The following is a 26,082-nucleotide window of genomic DNA, read 5'->3' on the forward strand; positions in this document are numbered from 1 at the left end:
CGTCATGATGTCACGTGACCAGAGCAGGAAGTATACGAATCGAGTCAGGTTCTCAAAACGTTGACACGAAATGGAACTCTGGTACGTTTCAGTATCTTTTAATTCTTTTATTAGTGAACTACGTGTTGTGTATATTCGCCGTTTAACTATTCGGTCTGTTTCTCCTCTCAAAATCCACGTCACGCGGCTGCGAAAGATATTACGTCAACGCGGAAGTAGAGTTTGACAACTAGCAGGTGGCGTTGATGTCCAACTTCCCCCCTAATGTTTTTGCACCCATACTGAATATGTATAGTCAAGCTGATTAATCATTGCATATTTAAACACCAAAACCATTTAATTTCGTTTAATGAGCCTCTGCTTGCTTAATAATAATAAGCACAATGTGTAACAACACATATACAACAGAGCATAATATGCAACTATGGAATATGTTGTTTCTGCTCAGTGGAAAAGACTATTACTGCAGGTTTGTAAGGGTACCTACTCTCTCTCTCTCAGTGCTTCCCAGCTTATTGCGGCACAACATGGTACTACATTAGTTACGAGCAAAGTACGGCCCGGGGGCCACATCTGGCCCACCCGCAGTCCTTCACTGGCCCTCACGGAGACCATGAAGTCAAAATAAAACGTAAAATATGCTGTGCCTTTATTTTATGTGCACACGTGTGGACACTGGAGTAAAGCGAAGTAGCGAGCAAGAAACAAGAGCCACAGTGACAATGTTTTTGTTATTTTTTGTGACTCTTCTGACTCCTCGAGCAAATATTTTTCCAAAATAGACAAGCAAAAATGGCAAATTGGTTCTACTGTTAACATGCTTTTCTTTTTTTTTCTTTTTTTTCCCTGCACAGTGTAAGGAAGAGGGCCAAGAGGATTTGGCTGATCATCTACGCAAATGTACAGTTTCATAGACGGTATGTATTGTGTTTACAATACTATTAGTCATGTGGGTATACTTCCCAGTGTGCACTTATCTATACATTTGTAAGTGTAAAAAAAAAAAAAAAGCTGTGGTTAGCATATTGGCTTGGCCTTGGGCAAATGTTCCAGTTTCGCATGTGGTCTGTTCTGATCTACAGTATTTTCGTGAAATTATATTGATGTATAGACTCGATAGACTCCTTTTATCTGACAAGTGTGAGGGCTAGACGGGCCTTAATAATGCAGTGTGGCGGCTTGTTTTCGCTACCATTTTATGCTGGTGTGGCATCACATGCCTCCATAGAAGATACAAATCTAGTGAGGTGCTGAATGAGCATAGTGTTTTTAGATGAACATATGCTTATTTGCTGTGCAAATTAACTCATTTGGAAAAATGAGCGGAAACCATTAATACAAGCAATGCAGTGTCTAGAAAGCACTACAGTGCTGACCCTATGGCGGCGATGTAATCCAAATTTGTGTGCAAGTTGTGCATGAGCAGAGCAGTTTGTCAGTATGTTATTATTGTGAAATATTTGGAAAGCAACCCTTTCAACATACCTGGTGAATCAAACAAGTAGCTGTTGAGATTTTTGCTGTTTGTTTTTATCGCATGAAGAAATCTCAAGGGCCCATAGCCAAAATGCAACAGGAAGTCGACCATTTTGGCTTATACAGAATCAGCAAAGTATATCAATTTGGATAAATTCCTAGTTCTACTATGGAGTTCACCCAAATGAGTCCCAATGGGAAGGTGTCATTGACAAATCTGTAACACTGGATTGCCAAACTATTTTGCTTAAATCATCTAATGTGGGTGGAGCGTGGCGTCAACATTTGGTGATTAGCTGTGAAACAAGGACTGTGAAGGACCGTTCATTGCTACGTTCAGCTTTAATTCTTTAATCTTTTTACCAATGTGATGTACAAGAAATAAATGCTGTTAGACGAATATTTGTTGTTTTTTTATGTGGGAAGGTGACGCCTGCGTTTGCTGTCATGTTGTCTTTCCCATTTTGCCCAATACCTGACTTCATCTTCTCGGAAATCAGTCGGTTTGTTGAACTTTTCCAGCCCACTATGGACAGCGGCACTATTGTAGCAAGAGAATCTTAGTGCCCCTGAGCAAAGTACAAAGTTCCCACCAGTACAAATCCCACTGGCTGGTGTCCTCGGATCACAACACTCATGACAGCGCAACAGAATTGCTAGCTCTGGTCTAGATTTGACTTTCACAAATCACAGCGGAGCATTTCAGACTTCTGTTCTACCACAACTTTGGAATTTTGGGTACGTTCGATTTCATTTTTAATATCGCTGTTGAATTTGGATTTAAATTGTTATTGTCATCAAATGCATTGTTTGAATCAAATTCATCAAGCCAACAGGGGAAGTGTATGTATGTTCCGGTATATGGTGGCAGATCAGCAGTTATAATAGGATAATAGAGCAGGGCTCGGAAAAAAAACCAAGGAAAAAAAAAAACACAGGCTTGGTGTTGGGGCAGTGGGGTACACCCTGGACTGGTCGCCAATCACAGGGCACATATAGACAAACAACCATTCACACCTACGGACAATTTTGTCTTGAGTGAACCTAATATTGTGAACCTAATGTTTTTGGTATGCGGGAGTAAGCCAACGTACTCGGACAAAACGGGGAGAACATGCAAACTCGAAATAAGTTGCCTGTAACGTCAAAAGCTCAGAACTGTGTGGCATGCGTGACCAAGAAGCCATAATTGTGTCATCACACAGTTTAAAAAAAATAAAAAAAAATAAATAAAAAAAAGCTTTTCATTTGATCATTTGATTCCTAATTTCCGGCCAATGCTGGACGTCATGAAAACTACTATTATGTGACCAGCAATACCGGTACGCTGTGGTGCTGACTGTCGCAGACAGTTAGTTGAAGTCACTCCTAAAACCGTGAACAGATTATCTTTCCGACTGCCAGTGTGTCAGATGCTTTTGTGGACTTTCAAACAGGTAAATATTGCTTCTTTTGTAACCAAGCACTTCTGATTTTGTAGAATTTATTCGCTTTTTAATCGTAAATTAATGTTAATTTTTGCTTGTAGCTTTTCAGAGGTATATCGTAAAAAAGGAAAATACTTTTTTCAAGGCGAGGTAGTGATTACTAACATTATGTAAATACTTTACAGAAAATATTTAGTTTGAGCAAGTGGGCAGCATATTAACTTAACTCAGCATTGATTTGAGCCAAGAAAAACCCTGTTTGACACAAGGTTCATGAAAGTTAAAATTTAGAAAATAAAACCTAATTATACAGTTTAAAATACCACCTCAAGGACTATACAACTTATGACAATATAAATGAGGATGTAAAACATGTACATTTCTGTTTCCATCCAGGGTGTGGACACTTTAATACCACAGCATGTACGCGACTACATTCCTGCTTCTGCTTGCATTGTGCGCCAGCGGAGGACATGGTGAAGACAAGCAAAGTCGCGGCCACTTTTCCATCGTGGTAGTTGGGGGCACGGGGGACTTGGCGAAGAAGTACCTCTGGCAAGGCTTCTTCCAGCTGTACTCGAAGCAGGTCAGCAGCGGGAACACTTTCTCCTTCTACGCCGGTGGACAGTCGCCCGAGGACAAGGCCACGCCGATATTCTTCGGTATCCTGAAGGCCATGTCGTGCCCGAAGGATGTCACTGATGAGCGCTGCGCCTTGCTAAAGGAGCAGTTCTTGCGGCTAGCGCAGTATCGGCAACTCAAGAGCCTTGATGATTATCAGGATTTGGCCCAGCACGTTGAGCGGCAGGCGCAGGAGGAAGGGCTGACCGAGGCCGGGCGACTGTTTTACCTCGCCGTGCCGGCGTTTGCATATGCGGACATCGCCGATAAAATCAATAGCAGCTGCAGGCCTGTCGGCGGGGCGGCATGGCTCCGAGTGGTTCTGGAGAAACCTTTCGGACATGATCTGAGGAGCGCACGGGTGCTTGCGGCTCAGCTCGGGAAGGCTTTACATGATGAAGAAATGTACAGAATTGACCACTATTTGGGCAAGCAGGTGAGGACAATCATGCAAAATGTCACATTTGCAACTCTTTTTGAGTTTGATCGGCTGCTTTTCTGCATCAGGTGGTCTCCAAGATCCTTCCATTTAGAGTCGAAAACAAGAAGTTCCTGGATCCCATCTGGAACAAGCACCACATTGAGAGAATAGAGATCGTACTGAAAGAGACACTGGATGTACAAGGTAACTCCATACACTTTAGATCCTCTGGTGTATTCTACATGTGTCCTTGTCATTGTTTCCTCGTAGGTCGTATTCCTTTCTATGACCAGTACGGCATTATCCGCGACGTGATCCAGAACCATCTGACAGAGGTCTTGGCTCTCCTTACAATGCGACTTCCTTCCAATCTCAGTGACAGCGAGGAGGTTCTCCAAAACAAGCTGCGGCTCTTCAGTTCTTTCCTACCTTTGGGCAAGAATCAGGCGGTGCTCGGCCAGTACCAAAACTACCAAAGCGAAGTTCGGCAGGAGCTCAACAAGACCAAAGACTACATCAGCATCACGCCAACGTTTGCAGGTCAGAATTTCAAACGTTTTAGTTAAAAATCCTAAATTGGCTTTTTTTGGTTGACTTTTGACACTTGACGTTTTGTGTTGCAGCTGTGCTGGCGCACATTGACGCGGCCCAGTACGACGGCGTGCCCATCCTCCTGATCTCGGGGAAGATGTTGGACGAACGAGTGGGATACGCACGGGTTCTCTTCAAGAACGACATGTTCTGCCTTGAGCGCAGCTTTCATTGTAAGCCCAAAGAGATTATCTTCTACTTTGGCCATGGCAGCCTTCAATACCCAGCCATTCTCGTTTCGAAGAATCTCTTCAAGCCTTCTGTGACGGAGGGCGAGTGGAAGGAAGTGGCGGATCATGCAAATGTTCACGTCCTAGGGTCTCCTCTGTCAGACTACTATGTACAAACTCCAAAAGTGCAGCGGGAAGCTTATGCGGAATTAATTTCCCACATTTTTGCCGGACGCAAAAATAGTTTTATCAGCACTGAGAATCTCCTGGCATCTTGGGACCTGTGGACCCCGTTGCTCGAGATCTTAGCTGGCTCGTTTCCCCGTGTCTACCCGGGAGGGGCCGACAACGGCGACCTGCTGGACGTCCATCTGAAAGGGAAGGAGATCGCCTATATCAGGGATGTGGTACTTCTCGGACCGGACCAGGTAGGCGGTGAGTCTACGAGGAGTTTCCTGGTCATGCAAGGCAAATACCGCGGTGCCGACATGGTGTCTGCCTGGGCCGAGGAGCTGGTGGAGCGTCTGGCCGCAGACATCCAGGAAGCGGCGGAGGCGGCCGTGCTACGGGATGGCGTCTTCCACCTGGCCCTCTCCGGCGGCTCTACGCCCATCGCGCTCTTCCACAGGCTGGCTCTGCACCACTTCTCCTTCCCATGGAGCAACACGCACATCTGGATGGTGGACGAGCGCTGCGTGCCGCTGACCGACCCGGAGTGCAACTTCCATACCATCCACCAGCACGTTTTGCAGCACGTGCGCATCCCCTATTACAACATCCACCCGATGCCGGTGCAGTTCAAGCAGCGTCTGTGCGTGGAGGAGGACGCCACAGCTGCGCTCTATCAGGAAGAGATCAGCAGATTGGTCAGCGGCTCCAGGTTCCATTTTGTACTTCTTGGAGTCGGCAATGACGGACACACGGCCTCCCTCTTCCCCGACTCCAAACCGGCCAACGGCGCCAATGACCTGGTGGTCCTCACTGAGAGTCCCGTTAAGCCGCACCGGCGCATGAGCCTCACGCTAGGCGCTCTCAACCGAGCCCACAGGGTGGCGCTGCTGGTGATGGGCAAGAGCAAACACGAACTTGTTACCCAGCTGAGCCGTGTCAAGGACGATCCAAACAAATGGCCCGTCACTGGGGTGAAACCCACCAATGGCACACTTGTCTGGTACCTAGACTACGACGCACTTTTGCGTTAGGGATCACAATACAGTAAAAGCAAATACAGTAAGTTCTTTAAGCCTACCTGAATTACTGTGAACCCCTCACTTTATCCAGTGCCGTTATTTCTTTTATTGTATCCACTGTGGTAATATCACATCTCAGGTAAAGACAGAAAAACAATTCCAGCTAAAGCAACAATAGATTTTAGCATGTGGTTAAAAAAATAAAAGTACGGTACACAGTAAATTTCGTAGAGGAAATTTTACTCTTAAAAAAAAAAAATACTTTATTAGGTCCCACTCAGAGTAAACTTTACACTTGGAAGAGAGTAAAATACTTTTTAAAAAAAAAAAAAAAAAAAAAAAAAAAAGGGTTGAGGAACGATCCCACAACCTTCAATATGTAAGACAGTCACTCTACCGCTTGACCTATGCCAGACTTATCGTTAGTTAACATATTGATAGTGTGTCTTAAAGGAGACCAAAAATTGAGGTAGGATTCCACCGTTCACCTGCGATATATTGACATAGAGTAGGAGTGGCATGGGTCAGTTAGATTGGCTGTCTTGACAACCTGAAGGTTCTGCGATTGTTCCTCAACTTGTTTTTTGTTTTTTTTTAACTCTCTTCCGAGTATAACGTTTACTCTGTTTAGACTGGGACCGAATATAGTCTTTCAGAGCAAAATGTACTCTACAAAATGTACTGTATATGTTGAACTTTTTGGTGCTTTTTTTTTTTTAAATATATATTGACTTGAACCTGTATTTGGAGTTCCTCTTTACAATAAGTCAAAAGAATGTGTTACTGAGCCTGATCCATTTGCTGGAACATTTCCTCAAACTGTAATGTAGTCCCATTACATGTGCATTCATAGTATGACTTTCTCTACCTAGGTTTCACATTGAAAAGTCAGAGGTACATTTCTACTTCTTGGTGATATTCGTTTTTTCTAAACAGCTGCTGGTCTAACATCACCTGTAATTATATTTGGATCAAATGTGTTACTTTATTCAACAACTTCCTCTGACGGGTTTCAACGGGAAACAAACAAAGAATCCGCAAAAGGAAACACCTGTTTTGTATGAAGTAAAGCATTAAAAACGTGAGCTGGATTAACTCACTTTCTCTACTTTCATTCCCATGGTTTTGAGTTACCGGCTCGCCGGCGGCATGGAAGCCGCATGAATTGTTAATATGAGCACTATCCAATGTCCATGTGAGACAGCTGGGCTGGTTTTATTGTTCATTGTTGCTGCCTATTTGTCAGCCACAGTCCGCCCTTGACCGCCAGCACACCTAAGAAAACATGCGGGTGTTATAAAAGAACACAAAAGCTGAAGTAGGGAAAATACATGAACATTTTTAACATCTGAACCAAATTATTTAAATTTGTGTGACCTCACACATTAGCGCACTGTATCTCATTTACCTGTGCTCAAAATGGATGCCACCGTGATGAAAAGAGACATGTGGTACAGCTCGGGTGTGGTTGTGGCCTGCAAAAGTACAAGTAAAATGTTGGGATAGTTAATGGCTGTTTGTATCTATTTGTGCCCTGTGATTGGCCAGGTTATACCCGGTTTCTCTTTACCAAATTCAGCTGGGATCCTCGCGACCCTAACGAGGTCAAGCAGTTTAGAAAATGGATGTACGGATGCGCCACAAGTCAAGTTTGAGCTAAGTTTCTTACACATGTGGCCGCAGTGAGCGTCAAGGTGGCGCAGCACACCCCGTGCCCGAGCGACAGCAGTCCGAACGCGTGACAGGATGCCCACAAGCCCTGTGGGATGAGCTCTATGAGGGTAAAGACCACCGAAAAACCTGTGGAGAGAGTTGGCAGTGCTATCAAGTATCCTGCATCTCTCACAAATGAGGAAGTGCTATGGAAAATGGAGGGGGATTTTAACAGGCAAGTGTACTGTAGCTGATAGCATAACGACTAATGACAGGCATGAATGAAGAATGCAGGTCTATCAGTAAGCTCTGTCTGAAAGAAGGCATTTGATAAGAACACTAGTTTCTGAATCGTCGAGTTTTCATGAATTTGTTGTTTTTCGCTTATTTATAGTACATGTATTCGAAATTGTCAACTTATTTCATTAAGTTAATAGTAAAGGGGGTCTGGAAACAAAATGAGAATTCTCTCCTCTGCTATCGTATTAGCCATTTTGATAGCAGCACAAAATCCATCTTGGGATATTTTCCCAGCTAACAAGTTACCAACTAGTGCATCCTTCGTTTGCGCTAGCAGGCAAGAACAATGTCTGGGATTTCTGTGCGTTTTTATTATGCGTACTTTAACCCTTGGAACAGGATTTGGGCCTTTTACGAGATCACAAGGACGTAAGAACGGTCAAGAACAAGAATTGACAGCTTCTAATTCCAGCAAAACCTAAAACACACCACTAGGTCACAATATTTCTCAGCAAAAACTTTCTGTTCTCTCTCAAATCTGACATTATCACACAATGATTCACTTGATGATGAAATATGACATACCGTATATGGTTGTTCATGTTTTTGTTGGTGTTGGCTTTTGGTTTCGCTATAGTGTAATGTGTTTTACCTGAGGCGACGAGGGAGAGGCCGACGGAAGCGGTCAGGCTGTTCAGTAAGGGCTGCTTACAGTATCTTGCCGATGTGGGCCTGTTAAATCGACATAATTTTAACGTTGAATCTTTGGCAGAAGGCTTTCAGTTGTTGAGCTACCTTGCTATGACATACAGCTGAGGGACCACCACGAGGGCAGTGAACACCGCATTGATAATTTGGCTGCCGAAAGAAACACAGTTAAAAACACAAATTTTTTTTGTTCGTCTTTAAGGAACAAATGTTTACGTACAACTTGAGCCTTTGATTCCTAGGTATCCATCTGCTACTGTGGTACGCTACCAGGATCAGCAAATAGAGAAACATTGCATCAGACGTGAGCTTAACAGCAGTTGCCAATAATGTGAATGGGATAGGATTGTGTTGCACCCATGCAATACAATCCTTCCGCCGCTGAGACTAGCGTCACTTAGTAACATGTAATTTGGTAGGTATGTCTATCCTGAGACACAAAAAAAGTCTCAAGAAGTCTTCCATTTTGTTTTGAAGCAAGCCATTTTTGTCTCATTTTGACCATTTTCTGGGGTCATTCAAAGACAAACTTGCCCCTAGACGTTATGTCCAATTGCTACCAAATTTTAACGACACATAGAACACAGATGTGTGATGCTAAATCAACCCCCTTAATAGCATGTGGGTGGACCGTGGAGCACTGAAGCAAAGGTTGATGACTAACCATAAAAAATGAAACTCTAAAAAACAGTTTCAACAAACTTGAAAAGAGGAACAGGATTGTGTTGCAAAGACGGTTCCTGCAGCTCAGGTTCTGCTCTGCAATTTTTTTTTTCTTAAAGATCAGGCCTTTCGGTTGGCTCCAGGCTGACCCTTAGCCACCCATAGCACCGCACTATAAAGACCACTTCTTCCGCAACAACAATACCCATAACAGGAAGAGCAGTGTTGGCTAATTTGTGTAAAAGGTCCTGGTCCACCCCTCCGGTGCTATCACCTCTGGCCTATATTGACACACAATGAAATATACAGTACAACCCTGGAGCTGTGAGAAAAAAATCCACTCACTTTTGATTGTGGAGCCACAAGAACATCTGAGATGGCGGTCAACTACACCGGGACATGGGACATGGTCAGCAACGTCAACTTTGAGGGATACATGATTGCTCTTGGTAATTATTTTGAATTGCCGTATTATTTTATAATATTTACCAAAATAAAATTACTTAATATTGACAGATTTTTTTATTTATTTATATTATCAGCAGATCAAATTAACCCGTAAACATTTTTGGTGTAAAATATTTTTCCTCTGATTCCAAGTGAAAACTGCACTTCAGAATTTGACTTGTTTTCCACAGGTATAGATTTCGCAACCCGCAAAGTGGCGGCCTTGCTGAAGCCTCAGAAAGTGATCAAGCAAGATGGGGATCGCTTCACAATCAGGACCCTCACGACTTTCAGGAACTATGAAATTGGATTTAAGGTCGGTGAAGAGTACAAAGAGGAGACGAAGGGAATGGATAACCGTACATGCCAGGTAGGGTATAGTGTACAGTGAAAACAAGACTAATAACTCTCCAAAATTCAGCCCCCAAAAAGCTGGCATTTTGGTTTGAAGTGGCCATTAAGGGTCATTTTGATGCATCGTTGAAATAAAGACCCGTTGACTTTATTTCACCCCAATCTATCACAAAACATAACACGTGCATAAGGATTTCCTCTCCCCAGAAAGGTTAACATTCCATCCATTATAATGTGTGGGTGCTGATTTCACGCAATCCCAATTTGTGCCCCTTATTTAGAGTGTGGTCAACTGGAAAAATGACAAGCTCGTGTGTGTTCAGCGAGGGGAAAAAAGGAACAGAGGTTGGACTCACTGGATTCAGGAAAATGAACTTCATTTGGTATGATTTCAAAATCATTGTAAATGTGATCATCATGTTCTGTTTTGCAAGCATACACTAAAGTAGTGAATAAATACTAGAATGTACGAGTTTGTAATAGCACTCCTTCATACAAGCATGTATTGATTAAGTATTGTTTCAAATGTACAGCATGTGATGTGGATTTGAATCTTTTTCAGGAACTTACCTGTGAGGATCAAGTCTGCAAGCAAGTTTACAAAAGGACACTCTGAATGTTTTATCTCTAAATCATAACCATTAAAAATGATCTTATTAATGAAACAAAGATGCATTTCAGAAACGAGTTTCATACCTTTACACATGTAACTTGGAAATATTTTTTTTAATGTAGTACAAACTCCTACCACATGGTGGTGCTGTTGAAAGTATTAAAAGGAAAGCCACTGAGCGAGTCGTTGGTTGGTTTGTCTTGAATTTGTGCCGCGAAGTTCCTTCAGCTACCAACTCCAAAACCAAACTTTCATAAAGTAGTTGCTGTTTTATGCCCATTTTGACCTTACATCATTCGGAATAGGGACCGAATGAAGCTATATCTTACTTGAAGATTAGTCTGTTTAATTAGAAAATGTCAGAGAGCGAGGACGAAACGCGTCTGGTAGGTAAACATGATGAACAGCCATGATGAATGTTGCCAAGTAGCCTACTGTACGTAAAATGTGAATAACACTGCTGCATTCCAGCGACTAAAGGCGGCCATACATTACACGGTCGGTCAGATGTGTCACCAAATGGGCGACAGAATGTTTAGCCGACAAGTGCTGGCGGCCATAACAGAGACCGCCTACAGACAATGTGGTGAGTGCCCACTGACGCTACGTTCGTCTGCTTTTCATTAAAGGCAAAATACATTGAGAATGTAGTACTATATTCTCATTTCTCAGTTTTATTGTTTGTAACAAACTTTTTTAATATTAATTTAAAAAAAAATAATCAAATGCATCTATTCCCATTGGTATGATTAATGCGCCCTTTATTTTAAATATACGTTCTCACTAATTTTGTTAAACTGATTACAGTATTTTAATAAGTTGACTATAACATTTCAAATTAATAATTACTGTATGTACTTATTAGCTAAAAGTGTGCAAGATTTAGCACCATCTAGTGGTGAACTATAACATTCCCCAAAATTCTGCCTTTAGATAATCCTCCATTTCTTTTAACCGTATTCAATATTGTAGGTGTAGTTTGCTGCTGTAGCACGAGCTGAATTTAAATGGATTCTGTATATGTACCAAAAGTATAAATTTTTAATATGTGAACTGACATTGACTCAAAAGCCATTCTCTTGGTTCCCTTTCAGAAATATTTGCGAAAGACTTGGAAGCGTTTGCCAAGTATGCATCCCCCCTCAACATTAATTGATGAGCTGATGTGTTGTAGGTTAACCTCAATACCATCTGATTTTCTGATTACAGACATGCCAAAAGATGCACTGTGTCAGCAGAGGATGTAAAACTTTTGGCCCGTCGTAGCACTGCATTGGTGAGTTTTCCCGGTCAGATATGTTTACCAACACACCACACCTCAAAGGATAAACACTCTCCAACACACAGAATTTCTTATTTGATTCCCCTTTATTTCAGTCAATGCACATACAGAGGAAAAGCGAAGAAGTGGAAAAAGAGCAGAAGGCTTTAAAAAAGAAGAGCAAAGACACTCACGAGAGCAGAGAATAAGACACAGGCAGGTCCTTATTCCACACTCTTCTTGTCCCAAACATTCTAATAAACATGTCAACATGGCAAAAATTCATTTCGATCATATTTAGATTGGTGGGGAGTTGGTGGGGGTGTCTAAAGCAGGATTTACACTGCATGGTGCAAGTGACAATTCCATTTTATTTTTTTTTCATGTCAATTCGGATTATTGTCATAGCATTGTAAGGTGGGGTGGCGTATACATGAAATTGCTTCTCATAACACCATAGCAAGCACACAAATTTAAATACGCTACATTAGGTGTGTGTCTTTAAACAAGCAAAATAACTGCCCAAAATAACTGCCGACGGGGCCAGTGAACTAAGGTGGCGGTTACTCCAGGCCCTGGCATAGAGGAGTGAGGTTGCAAGTAAAGAAATGAGATTTGGCCTATGTGTTCAGCCAGCACAAAGAAAGCCATATTGTATCTGGATCAACTGAAATGCACAACAAAAAAATGTATATGGGCATTTAATCAGAATTTCAGGCACTGGGACCAGCAGTGTAAATCCATTTGTCTTGCTGATACATTGGCACCAGCTCTGTATAATCTAGTCACAAGTAGCTACACTCATTGATGACTTTGTATGCTTTCTACAAAAGCGTAAATCGGTGACCATTCCACAGCTGTGAAATTTGCCAGCCAGTCGTCCAATCACCAAAAGAGTATAGAAACAGACCCTTTTATCCAAACACTCACAGAGTTGCATCAAAATCTCTCTTAGGCCATACAAGCAGAAGGGAAAAATGAGCATTCTCTCTCACAAGCTAAGAAAGTGAGCAAAAAGACAGGTACTACCCCATGTCTGAGAAGGCCACACACTCAAAGTGTTGGAACTTCCATCTTCGTCCTTCAGTCGGGGTTCAAATGGAGACCTCGACCAGCGGAGCCCAAGGTCCCTAGATGTGTGAATTGGATTAGTTTCTTTAATCCCACGCAAGTAACATCAACTAAATCTATTCAAATGAACTTTATTAGGCAGCTCCCTTCATTTGACAGTTTTGTCCAAACACCTCACAAACATCAATAGCCTATATAAAAGGGAGGGGGAAAGGGGTACCAGTAGGACACCACTCCACGTTCTCACATCACACGTGTCCCCACCAGGATTTCATCAGTCTGCGTCATCCACATCAAATACACACGTACAGATCAGTCCAGGAACAAGGAACAGCACACATCATACAGCATTCAAATCAGATCATAGAAACATTACAAAAAGCACAACACTCCACTACATTTTTATGTCGACACACATTGAAAATCTTTTGCAAAAATTAAAAGGAGAACAAAAAAGATCTTTTGACATACTAATCAGAAGGATGTCCACGTATAAGGGGTGGGAGGCGCTTGTTGCATCAGCTGCTTCCATTCACACATTCATAGAAAAATCAGTCACATTTTGGGGGGGGGGGGCTCGTTCACCGCACAAGCAGTCCTCAGTCCGCTCACTCACCAACCGCTCCATTCTTCGCCACAAGCCATCCGCACTCAGATTCCCCCCCGCATCCAAAAAATGTCACTTGCGCAGTTCTTTCTCCAATCATAAGTGGATTTAAAAAAAAAAGTGAAAACACACCCACCGTCTCGTGAGAACATGCGGAGTGAAGCCGTTGTTTGATGGCATAGCATTTACACAGGCGGGAAGAGGGAGAGTGATAGCGCTTATCGCCCCCGCGACAATGCTGCCATATTGGAGCTTCCTCGCAGGGAAATGGAAGAGAGGTCAACTGCAGAAGAGATTTCAGTGAAGGCTTTTGTCCACTTTTGACTGCAATTAAAAGTTGCACTGACAAAAAAAAAAACATGTAAACTTTCAACCAGATTCTCCCCAATGCAAGACTGCCATAAAATTAGAACGTAGCTGGATAATGGCAAACGACAAACATGCATTTGTCTTTCTTCATCTTCAATCATCAAAGTACACAACACATGCATTAGAGAATCCAGTTGAAATTGATATAAAGGAGACATGAAAATAAAAATCACTAGTCAATAAATCAGGGTTGTCCAAACTTTTCTTCCAAGGGTTGCTATACAGAAAAAACTGAAGGATGTAAGAGCTACCGAAATGCTTCACTTAACTAGACTAAGCAATTTCTGAAGAAATTGCGTGGGATGCTGAAAGCCGAATGCTAATAGCTGAATGCTAAGCTGACTTCTAATAGCAGAATGCTATTGTAATCATTGAAGTGTGAAATGTAATTGAGAGATGTCTTGCTGAACCAGAATGCATTAAATAAAACGTATGTTAAATGAATAAAGAAAGATACATTGGCTGTAAATTACATATGAGAAATTGTTGTATTATGACTAAACTGAGAAAAAAAAAAAAAAAAAAAAGTTGCTCCATCCGAGGTTTGAACCAGCGAACCATTCGTAGGGCTGTCTTTGCTATGCAAGCGCTTAAGCGAGTGAGCCACCGGACCTGTGAGCAGCAGAGCGAATTGGCGTATTTGTAATTCAAAGTGTCACCTGACGCTGAAAGTCATCAGCGCTGATTTGGGACACATGTGTTCGATCATGTCAGTATAAAGTATTTCCTGGTATGATAGTCAGTTGGTATAGTTAATATCCGTTTATGTAATTGCCACGGACATATGTGCATTGTACAGTCGGCAGTGGGCTTTGAACCTGCGACCCCCTGCATACTGTAAATGCACTCTCCCAACTGCGCCACTAAGAGGGTATCAGAAAGGCAGTCAATATGGTCTGTTGTATGTATGGGCGTGGAAAATGGGACTGAGAAAAAATTCAGTGTCAGTCCCATTAAAACTGAATGGGGAAAAGTGGATCTTTAACATTAAATTATGCGAGTACTGTAAGTAATATGAAGTCAAACGATAAATACCCCAAAAGGCGTGAATTTTGCCAGCAAGTTGAAATTTGAACGGTGTAAATCGGAAGTATTATTTAGGAGTAGTTTGATTGCAAAAAGTGCTGAGAATAAAATGCTATAATAATAATAATAATATGTATAATAATAATAATAATAATAATAATAATAATAAAGGTTAGAAACAACATATGTGGGATGCTTTCAGCATCCCACAATTAAACCCACTAGAACGTCAGCCCATGTCATGGGTCGATTGCAGAATCACATCTCCACTTTCCAAACAAAAACAGGAACAAGCTGTAGTATACTAGGATACGGACACGAAAGTGAAGAAAACAAATGACACTATTAGACACACACCTTACTGAATGATAATGTGATTGGTGGCAAACAAGCAAGTGACAACAAATTTGTTCTTCTATCGCCTTGCAATTGTTTATCTTAGTATATGCCACAAAAATAATAATGGTGGGCTGCAAATGGCCCTAAGGTAGCAGTTTGGACACCCCTGCTTTAAATAAAATCATTTGATTCTTTCTCGCAATGTACAAAACATCTTCCAAAAGTGTTCAGATACGCAGACACCCGAAATAAATGTTAAAACTCTCTCTCACAATACTTACCGCACGCACACACTTTGCTTTTTTTACATACCCCACCCAGACGACTTTGACTCCATGCTGGACCCAAACCCCGAGCTAAACCCGCTACCGCCACTGGTGGAGTTTGCGCCCGTCCCCCAGCCCAGGCTGGCCGAGGCAGCGCCGTAGTTGCTGTTGCCGGCGCTGAACGACTGACTCTGGTCTCGACCGGCGCTGGTGCCGCTGGCGCCGCTGGCCGACGAGGACGACTGCTGCTGGCTGGCCAGCATGCCCATCATCCCCCAGCTGCTTTGCAGGGCCGCCTGTGCCGCCGCCATCATGGCGGGGTTCAGGTTGAAGGATCCAAAATTGGCCATGTTACTGTTGGTGCTGCTCCCCATGCCGCTGCGGCTGGCCCCGAACGCCTGGGCGCCAAAGCCGTTTCCGAAGCGCGCGGTGCGGTCAAACTGCCTGTTGCCGTGTTTAGGCTCTGCGTTGGAGATGTGGACGCTCACGCCTTTGATGATCAGGTCTTCGCCACACAGAGACTGAGCAACCTAGATGGGTGCGAGGAAAAGAAGCAACGCTCGTCAGATCAAGTTGAAGCGGTTCGCAATGATATTTAGGAGATGCTAAAACTTTTTCAACTAAGGAGAATTGTGAAACACTTGTCCAAACAATACCTGATCATCTGCAAACGTGACAAAGGCAAAAGCACGGAACGGCTTGGGGATGAAGACGTCCGTGACTTCCCCGTACTGCATGAAAAACTGCCTCAGCTCGTCAGTGGTCATGTCCTCCGTGCAACGTCCCACAAACACTTTGCGGCTCCTCAGCGGCTCGTCTGGACCTTGCTGCGAACACAAGATTAGCAAGGTTAGAAAAACGTGTTCTCAACACCATTCAATTTGTAGCGGCGGAGTGTTGTGTGTGCGAGGACATTACCATATTCACCTTGGAGTTGGGGAACTTGCAGTCGCACCATCTGCCGTCAATCATGTGGCGCTGAGCGATGACTTTTTCCTGGGATTCGTACTCTGTGAACCGCACAAAGCCGAAGCCTTTGGAGTTTCCCGATCTGCCGTCTCGCTTTACCTGACCAGAGAAGAAGCGGTTGATCATCAACCCACGCAAATATGCAACAAGGGCTTTTGACCCAGGTCACGCGGCCATACCTGTACCATGATGACTTCTCCGAAGGTGCTGAAGTAGTCTTTCAGGTCCTGCTCAGTAGTTTTCCACGGAAGACCAAGCACGATCAGGTCCGACGTCTTCATGTCACCCCGCTTCATTTTCACAGCTGACGAGGCATCGATTTCTTCCATTTTCCTTTTGTTATCTGCATATAAGAGACGGTTTTGTCTTACAAAAGTCTGCTAGCTTAATGCTAAACACAAAATAAAAACATTACAGAGGCAAACAAAACTAGCATTTATGTCACAGGAATTTAATCTTCATTTCTGTGCAAAAACTATTTCAGTAATGCATCTTGCTGAGCTGTTGTGAACATATTCTTCAGGTATTTATGTATTATGCAGCCCCCTGTTGGCTAAGGTGCAGCAGCACAATCCCCATTAAATGATCATGATGCACAAACTGGGTGAAAATATAAATCCAAGAGTGATAAAAGACCTGGACCATATAATCACAGTAAAATAGCAGATTCGCGGAAGGCTCAAGGTTTAAACGCCGTGCCATCTCGCTAAGTGGGCGCTCCAAATTGAAAAACATTCAATTTTCAAAACTCGCAGCAATTTATTTGTGTCATAATGCCTGCAAATGCCGAAGCTTCCCCGCCCCCCTCATGACGCCAACACTGTACGTCAGTAAAGTCAATATAAACAATGTGCCACTTTGACTGTCATTTCGATATTCTTGACCCAAACAAACTTGTGATTCTTTTTACCTTTCGGATAGTTGACCACGTAGACCATGTTCCCCCAGCCGGTTTCGGGTGCGTGCAAGACTCCCTCGACGATCCGCACGCCACGCATACACTGGGACACGGGGCTCCTGAACCGGAGGCCACATGCTCCGGGGAACTGGGCCGACACCGTCGACAGCAGAACGGTGCCGTCGTCCTCGGACGGGATCTCCATGGGCTCCTCGTTCTCCTCCTCGGCCACTCGGACGTAAACCTCGGCCATTTGTCCGGAGTTAGGATGGCTAAGTAACTAAGGGCACTGATTGAGTCTGGCAAACCTTACAAAATAACTAAAACGAATTACAGTAGAAAGTAGCAGATTTTTTTTAGGTTGAACTAAAAATTCTATAAAGTTATACCGAACAAGAATCGAATTACGCATGCGTGTCGGTTCTTTGTTCGTCCAACGGTGTTGAATGTCAACAACGCACTAAAAGTACCTCTCGAATGCATTGACGGCCACGAAAACTATGACAAAAGCAAAAAAAATAAAATAAAAATCCTCGCGTTAACACTTCTCGGTTGCAGCTGCGTTTCTATAAAATATCATCTCAACCAGAAATACGACATAAAGTGTTTTGGTTGTTCCACGAGGTGCGACACTCACACCGCCATGTACGGCTCGTTGAAACAGGATTACCTAAGAGAAGCAGGAAGTGCGTCATCAAAAACGGACAGATTTATTTTACTCAGGTGAATGAGGCTTTTTTTTTTCGTCGATAAATTACGTCGTATTGTTGCACTTGAGAGTGGTCCATTTAAACTGAAATTCTAGTCAACTTAGAAATAGTGTTGCTGCTGTGCACGCGATTTATAATTTTAGTTAGTTTATTTAGTTTGTTTTGCATTAGTGAACTACCCCCGTTTTGGTCCCCAACATGGTAAAGTCCACACAGCTCGACGCTACGCTCCTCTGAAACGATAGCAAGATGGCCGACCACCTGCATTGTGCGTTTCGTAAACAAAAACAAATTGTGTTGGATTCATATGGTGGCCAGGAAGTTTTACCATTTTAACATTTCTCATATCACATTGCACATACATTAGCCTCTTAGATCTTGTTTTCGTAACATACAAGCGTTTAATATACATGGGGGTTTTTTTCAGAGAGAATTGTCTGTCTGTATGAAGTAGTTAGTACGTCAAGCACGTCAGCATCACAGTTTTGTGTTCGATTCACAATTGTGGCCTTCCTGTCTCTCCTAACTTGTTTAATCTCAAATTGAATTAGCTTTAATGCACTCTCATCAAATATTTTCACTCAAGTATTGTAGGTTTATTTAAAGACTGCGGTTGTGAACGGTTGCTTGTCTTAATGTGACAAGCAAGACATACAAGAAAGTGACATAGTAAGTACCTTCCTTGTGCTTAGCTTACCTCCCGAAAGTCAGCGAGCCGAGTGAGGGCAGTTGGAGAAAATGAGAAATTGGATATATCGAGAAAAAAAGTACTCTCTTCAAAATCAATGTAAATCACATAACACATAATTGTGAAATAAAAAAACAAATGCTTTAGACCATTAAGTGATAAAAATGACATTCACATTACACACGTTACTTATACTGCACAGGGCTTTTCAGGACTCACTCGCAGCAAAAGGTAAGTAGACCGTGTGAGACAGTGGTGCTGTTTGTATATCACTAACCATCACTCGGTTCACAGGTGCGTGGAACCTAATCCAGGTGACTGGGTGAGAGAAGCAGAGTCACCCTGAACTGCTTGCCAGCCAAATGCAGGGCACATGAAGACTCACATTCACACCTACTGTATGGGTAATTTAAAGAATTCCGCCCCACTTAGGTGGGTGTGACAATCAGTGGTACCTTATTTATTGAATCATCTTTTAAAATGTGGGTGAAAGCCGGGGTTTACCGAGTTGAGATTCAAATTACAGTATCCTGCATGCTGTGCTGCCTCAAATACATGGCAAATATGCTTACGGACATGCAAAAACAGAATCAAACACTGCAAGATAACTCTCAAACAGCTTTTTATTACATCTTCAATCAATAACAGTACATTTTAGTACAGTATCTATCTTGCATCCAGCTCACCGTGGAACACCAACAGACTGAAAGGAAATACAAAAAAAAGTGGAAAGCTACATAAGGGTGCAGAGCTCTAGTATATTCATGGAAAGAAGGTGGGGGGGAATTCCATCTGGAGTTGAATCGCATTTTCACTTGTGGCCACACACAAAAATACATCACATTTATTGAAGTACATCATTGCAGAGAAAAGAAAGTGAGAATGTCACATTAACAAAAGTGCTTCTGTATACAGTGAAATGTCATTCAGATGTTCTGCTTTTTCATTTTAAGACCAAAAAGGAAAATAGAAAAAGTGTAATATGCAAACTGTGTATGTTCCATCGAGTGAAGAATAGGAGAGAAAATGTTTGCCAAGGATAGAATTATCACAATGATTGTTATATTCTTTAAAATTGGCATCAATAGGACTGGTAAGCACATTTGTCACTCCTGGGTATGCAGTCTCTTGCTCACACTGGTGCATAGCATTACCAGTTATTAGTACGCAGAGTCAGAACCCCAAAAATGACTTGGGTTAGGTTCAGTCAATAAAGTTAACTCCTTTTCCAAAAAAAAAAAAAAAATATCTATGACTTTTTTTTTTCTCATTTTATTATTTTAGCACCACTGAAAGCAAGTCTACAGCATGCAATCTAAATTAAGTCATGTCAGACAAAATTAAATGTCTCAACTTAAAAACAGACTTTTTTTTTTCAGACATTTTTTTTTTGTACATTTCATTCACAGAGTTGCAACTGCAGTCCCAAGCAAAGGAAGTGTCTATTTAGTCAGGTGAGGTGTTACACTCAAAAAGTGGGATACTAAACACAAGTCCCTATAATCCTCCCCACCCACCCATATCATAAAAACCAAACTACTGCCCCAGATAACCACAGCACCTGCCTTGCTACACCGTCTCTTCCCACCCAAAGTCAAAGGCATGTGCAATAATTAGGGGCAGGGGTGGGGGTTGTAACTGGACAAAGTTACTCGAAAGAACTTTTTGTACTGGAATGAGCATTCATAACTTATAACATGTGCTTGGTTAGTTAACATTGTATTAGTTGAAAGGCAAAGCTTCTTCATGTGCAAAAGGCTGTGATGAGAAAACAAAAGAAACAAACAGCTAGTATATAAATACATCAGACATTTTGGAAAAGCTGCTCGTGTAATATGATCCAAGCTTTTTTTTTTTTTTTTCTTTTTTTTTTTTAATACTTCTGCGCGTTTTTCCTCTCATCGCTCATACGTGATTTAACTAGATTAGAAAGGACAAGCTGTCATTCAAACATATCTAAAACCACTAAAGAAATACGACCCCCCCAAAAAAGCCATTGAGAGTAACAAACCGTTGGAATAGAATTCTTTAAAAAAAAAAGAAAAAGAAAAAAAAAGTTAAATAATTTGTACAATTACACTCCAACATTTGCTTTCAAGACACACACATTTGAATGGGATGATAGTGTTGTTTTTTTTCTTTTTTTCAAGATAACATGAAATGGTCCGAGAAGGAATGCACAAGTTTCTGATTTGATACCACAGGAGATCCTTTCTTTAATTAGGTGATAAGACAATTGTGCTCTTCTTTGTGTAGGAAAGGCTTGGTTTTTCCCTTCGACATTTTTTTGTGGTGTCCAAGTCAGTTTTAAACAGTGTTGAAGAAGATGCTGTGAACATTCTGAAGTTGTAATGGTCTTCCAGTCGGCTTTGGAGTTAAAAGGACATCTAGGGAGCAAAGACGAGAGGCAAATGTAAACAAAAACAATCCGCTTTTTGATCTGTGCTGTACAGGTTGTCTTCTGTTTGCGAGAATGTTTTTGATCCTATACGAGTTGTAACTTAACGTCTATCGCTAAGCTGCGCTAATGCAGTCAAAGTCATATTTGCGGCCAATGTTTGTAGGAAAAACACATCAACGGGGCATCAACATTGGGTTTAAGACTTTTACTGCACGCAAGGAGTTGATCAATATGTTGGCGATTGTACATGCTCTTGGGACACACCACACCCTATTTTCACTTGTTAAACGTAAAAGTATGCTCAACTTTACATCCTTTTTTTTTTTTTTTTTTTTAACGGACGGACTCTTCTATCCTGGTTCACCACCATTGCGGCAACTTATTTCTACACGGAATGGTGCGTCAAACTGCAGTAAGATCAGCCCGTGTATGCAAAGCTTTAAGGCAGAGAATGGTTCCACCTTTTTTTCTTTTATTATAAAAATATTTGAGTTATTTAATTAATTATGGCCTCAAATACATGAAGGAATTCGCCAAACCGAAATGACAAATATTCTTCAAAATAACCTTCAGGTTTCAATTCCAGATCTTCAGGAAGCTGTCCCAGGATCCTGTGGCAACTGCCATGCCATCATCAGTCACGCCCAGGCAGCTCACGCGGTTGTCATGACCAGCCAACACACCTAAAAAGGTAAGGAAAAAAAATACTTATGTTAGTATTTTTGTATTCATGTATCTAATTAAAACTGGTTAATGAAAAATTCTAGAATTATTTTACATATACATTAAGAAAAGGTTTGCCAGCCCCTTTATTTCAGTTTTAGAAAACAGGAAAAAAAATAAAAAAATATTGGATGACTGGACTCACCGGCACGGTCGGCCTTCAGTGTGTCCCACACGTTGCAGTTGAAATCGTCATATCCGGCCAGGAGGAGACGGCCGCTCTTGGAGAACGCCACTGAGGTGATGCCACAGATGATGTTGTCGTGAGAGTAGATCATCAATTCTTGATCGGCGCGCAGATCAAACAGCCTGCATGTGGCATCATCCGAGCCGGTGGCAAAGGCATTGCCATTGGGGAAGAACTGGAACCCAAAACATTAATACACTAATCACAATAGACTCACATTTCATCATGAAATTTACACGTTTATTTTTCACGTTTTTTTGGGTCAAGTAAGGGATCTAAAAAAAAAAATGGACGTCGACTTACACAGATGGCATTGATGTCGGACTCATGGCCAGTGAAGGTCTGTCTGCACATGCCCTCTCGCACATCCCAGAGTTTGGCCGAAGCGTCACAGGCACCGGAGACAAATAATCGGGAATCCGGGGCCAGAGAGAGGCTCATGACGTCGCCCGTGTGCCCAGCGAACGTGGTTGTCTGCTGGCCGGTTTCAATGTCCCAAAGTGCACTGTCAAAAAACAAATATACGTTCACACTCACTTCCCACGGCATTTGGAAAATGGCTTATCAAAAACAATCTGCTTGTCCTTACCAGGTGGTGTCTCCCGAGCTCGTAACAATCTGGTTGTCATCAAGAAAACGACAGCAGGAAAGGTATCCTAAAATGGAGGCACATGCCAGGTGAGTAATCTAAATATTTGCTTGTTCTATTTACCTTTTCTTTACTGCACCACCATTTTAAAGTAACCTTGCTCTGCAAGATGAATTCTTGCGGTATGTTTGAGTTCACAAACTCCCGAGAATACATTCTTGTACCCAGTTATTTGATTTCCACCGACCAATCACAGAGCGATATTGTGTTTGGGGGCGGGATATGCAACTGTGACGAAACCAGAGAGCCAGCGCCAATGCCAGGGCAAACAAGCAAACGTAACATGGACTAATGGACGCTTCAATTAATTCTGTTCTTGCAGAATTACTCACTGTTTCCTTGTTGAATGTTGAACAGCGAGAGGCGCGTCGTGCATTTTAGCTGTTAACGAGGTTTGTGCTTTTTTTTATACTACAAACACTGTTCGTTCATCTAGTGATTTCTGCAATGTATGTAGTGACATGCAGAACTACTAAAGGCTCTTCCGCTCGATGGAGTAAGGAAGTTAACATTTGTTGCTATTCATACAACAGAATAATACATTTAAATTCAACAAAATAGGCCCCAATTTAAAACTGATTAAGTATATTCATGAATAACTAGAAACTAAATAAATACTTTATTATAACACTTTTTGTGACATTTATGCGTGGTGGCTTTCTGCAAGTTTCTTCTGGTAAGAAATGCGCTTTTCCTCATAAAACGGTTGCGCAACACAACCCAAGCCAATACCTGTATGTCCGGCGAGCTCGCGGCTCACGCGTACGTTGCCCTCGCGGGTTTTCAGGTTGTAAATGGAGCAGATGTTGTCTAAGCCGCCGCAGGCCACGTAATTTCCTGAAGGTGCATATGCGCACGTCATGACCCAGGAAGAACGAAGTGGAATGGCGTGCACCTACAACAATGAGTTGACAGCACATGTTTGAAATACACAAATTTCTCCAACACATGGCTTTTCTTATATCTCGTGACTCAAAACAACTTGTGATACAAAAGTGACTTACCTTATTTGTTGTATAACTGTCCCAAATAATTAGTTTGCCATCCTGAGAAGCACTGACCAAAAGCCTGAAAGACATTTATAGAAATATATATATATATATATATATATATATTTTTTTTTTTTAATCGCTCGTGTCATACATTTTGTTACATCTATACAAGATTGGATGTAAAACCAGAGTCTGCCGCTATGTTTACCTGGAATCTGTTCCCCAGTGCATGGCATAGATCTTGGCCAGATGACCCCTCAGTGTTCGTCTTGTACGCATCTGAATTCGCCCGACGGGGTCAATGTTAGCCGTGATCTGAAAGAAAAAACAAAACAAAAAACACTCCATCGTCTTATGTCGGAAATGGTCAGCATTATTCTCAAGGTTGAATGCACAGTTGGCCACAGTGCCTCCATTAAATTGGGATTTCCTATTGTTAGGTTTGTGTCGTGAAAAAATGGTGCCAACACCAGTGGACACAATATGTCACTTAACTAAACTAATTAGTACACTTGTAGACAACAAATCCAGACATTACGTCAGCCTTCCAAGGACTGACCAATCAGAGAAGACTATTGTCCAGCAAGTGACATCATATTGAGTATATAAGACCGCGTTAGCGTCAATAGTGGGGTTTCCATCCAGTTGTTTCGAATATTTTAAGCGAATTTACGGAAAATGCGCAAAACAGACAAGCGAATTATGACCGTTTCTATCTGTTGTTCTTTTGCGAATATTGAGAGTAGACTCTGCCGCTGTAGGTGGCGGTACACACCATAGAGATGTGATCCCGTGCGATGACGTCGTACGAGTTTGCTTTTGTAATTCTTGATAAACCGTAGCATCTTTGCTGTTTTCTATCTAAAATTGCATTAATATTTATTTCTTTAATTAATTCAAGGAAGAAGAAAAAATTGACACAGAAAGCCTATTTTTGAAGAAAAGTACAAACTTGCCAAATGATGATCATGCGATTAAAAAAAACAAAAAACAGATAAAGGCAGGGTGGGACCGAGTTTTGATCTGGCCGTGCCTAGGGGTCTCTGCCAGCCAGACATCAGTGGTGTCCCAAAATTAAAATCAATCAAAACAAGTTTTTTCTTTTTTTGTCTTGGACGCAAATAACTATAATAACAGATGGGTGCACAGATAACAATCTGGTACTATATCATCTGCGAAGCGATGCCATGCAGTCTCACTTGTCTGTATACTGCATTATTGTCTTGCATTGTTGTACTTATGTACATCTTTAATTCTGTTCAACTTTATTTTCCTTTTCAAACATTGATGCAGTTGCACGCGTGTCCTGTTGCCTTGCGTAATGTATGATAGCGGGGTCCTGAACCCAACCTTTGTTGTCATTTGGCGCTCTATCAATAATATGGAGTTGAGCTGAACTGTGCGACAACACGCAATCCGGCGTGAGCTTGGGGGAAATTGATCAGGCGGTGACGGGTGCTGCTAAGCGGGTCAGAGAGGTTGTTCAACTGTATGTCATCTTTCTAACACGCAGACCAATAACTGGGATGAATTTAAGGATTTTTTATTTTTTTTTGTACGGTTGTGTGCGGGGTGTGCTGCGTAAAAGAAGTAAGCACTTATTCCTCATCATGTGTGAAGTCTTTAACATGTTCAAAATTGCCACATAATTCTGTGAAAATGATGGGGTTTACCTGCGATAGCGTGGCATCTGCACATGCTTTCCTGGCATCCTGTAAAGGACAAAACAAATCTTATTCAGACAGCGCTCACTTCATTAGTGTAATAGAGCAAAAATAAGTACTCGGCTTACTCTGATTTGATTTTTGAGCTGCTCGGCCTCTTGGCGTAACTGGTCCAGTTCACTCATTTTAGTCTTTTTTTTGGGTTACCTCTCTCCAGCTATTGGGGCACTTGATCTACAAAAGAAAATTCGCCAATTAATTCATACGTAAACACAGTCAAGCAAAGTGGCTCTTAAACGCTGACACATCCCCCTAACACGCCCAAGATGCTGATACAGGGACAACACGTACAGTTCACAGGTCAAGCTTACTTTCCTGCCTGAATGTCACGGCATAATCCACTCGAGCCAGACAAATCCAGTTGAGACACATCGTTCAACTCATATGGAAAAGTAGCCGTCATTCATCTGACCTCAATCCCAATGTTCGCCAAGTAATCAATAACCTTCTTATATCATTAATATGGAGACACAAGGAACCGGCTGTATTCCCAATGGTGCTTTTTTACTCCTTTAACATATAATACAGGAGGAACTCGGCATTGAACTGTCAACCGAAAAGATCCAGTTGGAGCAATAAAGAGGCACATTTGCCACGGTAGCACAACATAAACATGGTAACGACGTGA

General features: G+C 42.1%; 6 protein-coding genes and 1 long non-coding RNA gene across 14 annotated transcripts in view; 4 read left to right on the top strand and 3 right to left on the bottom strand.

The window, feature by feature from the left end:
- h6pd (hexose-6-phosphate dehydrogenase (glucose 1-dehydrogenase)) lies at positions 1–6,995 on the top strand. Of its 2 annotated transcripts, XM_077528874.1 has the most exons (6): positions 1–81; positions 855–917; positions 3,300–3,960; positions 4,032–4,149; positions 4,216–4,485; positions 4,569–6,995. In XM_077528874.1, exons 3-6 carry the CDS (start codon positions 3,325–3,327, stop codon positions 5,906–5,908), a joined length of 2,364 nt encoding a protein of 787 aa, XP_077385000.1. In that variant the 5' UTR covers positions 1–81; positions 855–917; positions 3,300–3,324; the 3' UTR covers positions 5,909–6,995. The 2 variants fall into 2 exon arrangements, with proteins under 2 accessions (XP_077385000.1, XP_077385001.1); XM_077528875.1 differs by lacking the exons at positions 1–81; positions 855–917 and adding an exon at positions 1,133–2,214.
- On the bottom strand, positions 6,257–11,803 carry LOC144023429 (uncharacterized). The gene is made up of 6 exons (XM_077528885.1): positions 8,718–11,803; positions 8,585–8,647; positions 8,442–8,521; positions 7,566–7,696; positions 7,305–7,371; positions 6,257–7,171 (listed from the first exon to the last, which is right to left on the bottom strand). Exons 1-6 carry the CDS (start codon positions 8,789–8,791, stop codon positions 7,119–7,121), a joined length of 468 nt encoding a protein of 155 aa, XP_077385011.1. The 5' UTR covers positions 8,792–11,803; the 3' UTR covers positions 6,257–7,118.
- On the top strand, positions 7,148–10,663 carry rbp7b (retinol binding protein 7b, cellular). Its single transcript, XM_077528886.1, has 4 exons — positions 7,148–9,609; positions 9,799–9,977; positions 10,243–10,344; positions 10,524–10,663. Exons 1-4 carry the CDS (start codon positions 9,537–9,539, stop codon positions 10,575–10,577), a joined length of 408 nt encoding a protein of 135 aa, XP_077385012.1. The 5' UTR covers positions 7,148–9,536; the 3' UTR covers positions 10,578–10,663.
- On the top strand, positions 10,811–12,110 carry cenps (centromere protein S). The gene is made up of 5 exons (XM_077528889.1): positions 10,811–10,960; positions 11,046–11,160; positions 11,669–11,702; positions 11,784–11,850; positions 11,952–12,110. The coding sequence occupies exons 1-5, from the start codon at positions 10,931–10,933 to the stop codon at positions 12,042–12,044; spliced, it is 339 nt and encodes a 112-aa protein (XP_077385015.1). The 5' UTR covers positions 10,811–10,930; the 3' UTR covers positions 12,045–12,110.
- On the bottom strand, positions 11,924–18,061 carry tardbpb (TAR DNA binding protein b). 4 transcript variants are annotated; one of them, XR_013284547.1, is made up of 7 exons: positions 17,393–18,060; positions 16,662–16,825; positions 16,432–16,581; positions 16,170–16,340; positions 15,560–16,043; positions 13,650–13,796; positions 11,924–12,965 (listed from the first exon to the last, which is right to left on the bottom strand). XR_013284547.1 is itself a non-coding variant. In XM_077528877.1 (6 exons), exons 1-6 carry the CDS (start codon positions 17,631–17,633, stop codon positions 13,732–13,734), a joined length of 1,266 nt encoding a protein of 421 aa, XP_077385003.1. In that variant the 5' UTR covers positions 17,634–18,061; the 3' UTR covers positions 11,924–13,731. The 4 variants fall into 4 exon arrangements, 3 of the variants coding, with proteins under 3 accessions (XP_077385003.1, XP_077385002.1, XP_077385004.1); XM_077528877.1 differs by having other exon boundaries at positions 11,924–13,796; positions 16,441–16,581; positions 17,393–18,061; XM_077528876.1 differs by having other exon boundaries at positions 11,924–13,796.
- LOC144023433 (uncharacterized) lies at positions 17,131–20,927 on the top strand. Its single transcript, XR_013284549.1, has 2 exons — positions 17,131–19,009; positions 19,073–20,927. It is a non-coding gene; the product is annotated as an uncharacterized LOC144023433 (long non-coding RNA).
- The window catches only part of gnb1b (guanine nucleotide binding protein (G protein), beta polypeptide 1b), an 11,541-nt gene continuing 4,842 nt past the window's right edge, over positions 19,384–26,082 (bottom strand). For all 4 annotated transcript variants that reach the window (XM_077528881.1, XM_077528879.1, XM_077528880.1 and 1 more), the window contains exons 2-11: positions 25,523–25,628; positions 25,404–25,442; positions 23,939–24,045; positions 23,743–23,806; positions 23,471–23,633; positions 22,679–22,745; positions 22,393–22,594; positions 22,048–22,264; positions 21,747–21,862; positions 19,384–21,165 (exon numbers count right to left, since the gene is read on the bottom strand). In XM_077528881.1, the coding sequence (XP_077385007.1) occupies positions 21,756–21,862; positions 22,048–22,264; positions 22,393–22,594; positions 22,679–22,745; positions 23,471–23,633; positions 23,743–23,806; positions 23,939–24,045; positions 25,404–25,442; positions 25,523–25,579 (1,023 nt within the window). In that variant the 5' untranslated portion in view covers positions 25,580–25,628 and the 3' untranslated portion in view covers positions 19,384–21,165; positions 21,747–21,755. The remainder of the gene's footprint in view (positions 21,166–21,746; positions 21,863–22,047; positions 22,265–22,392; positions 22,595–22,678; positions 22,746–23,470; positions 23,634–23,742; positions 23,807–23,938; positions 24,046–25,403; positions 25,443–25,522; positions 25,629–26,082) is intronic.

The sequence above is a fragment of the Festucalex cinctus genome, chromosome 8 (genome assembly GCF_051991245.1).
Source record: "Festucalex cinctus isolate MCC-2025b chromosome 8, RoL_Fcin_1.0, whole genome shotgun sequence".
NCBI classification, from domain to species: domain Eukaryota; kingdom Metazoa; phylum Chordata; class Actinopteri; order Syngnathiformes; family Syngnathidae; genus Festucalex; species Festucalex cinctus.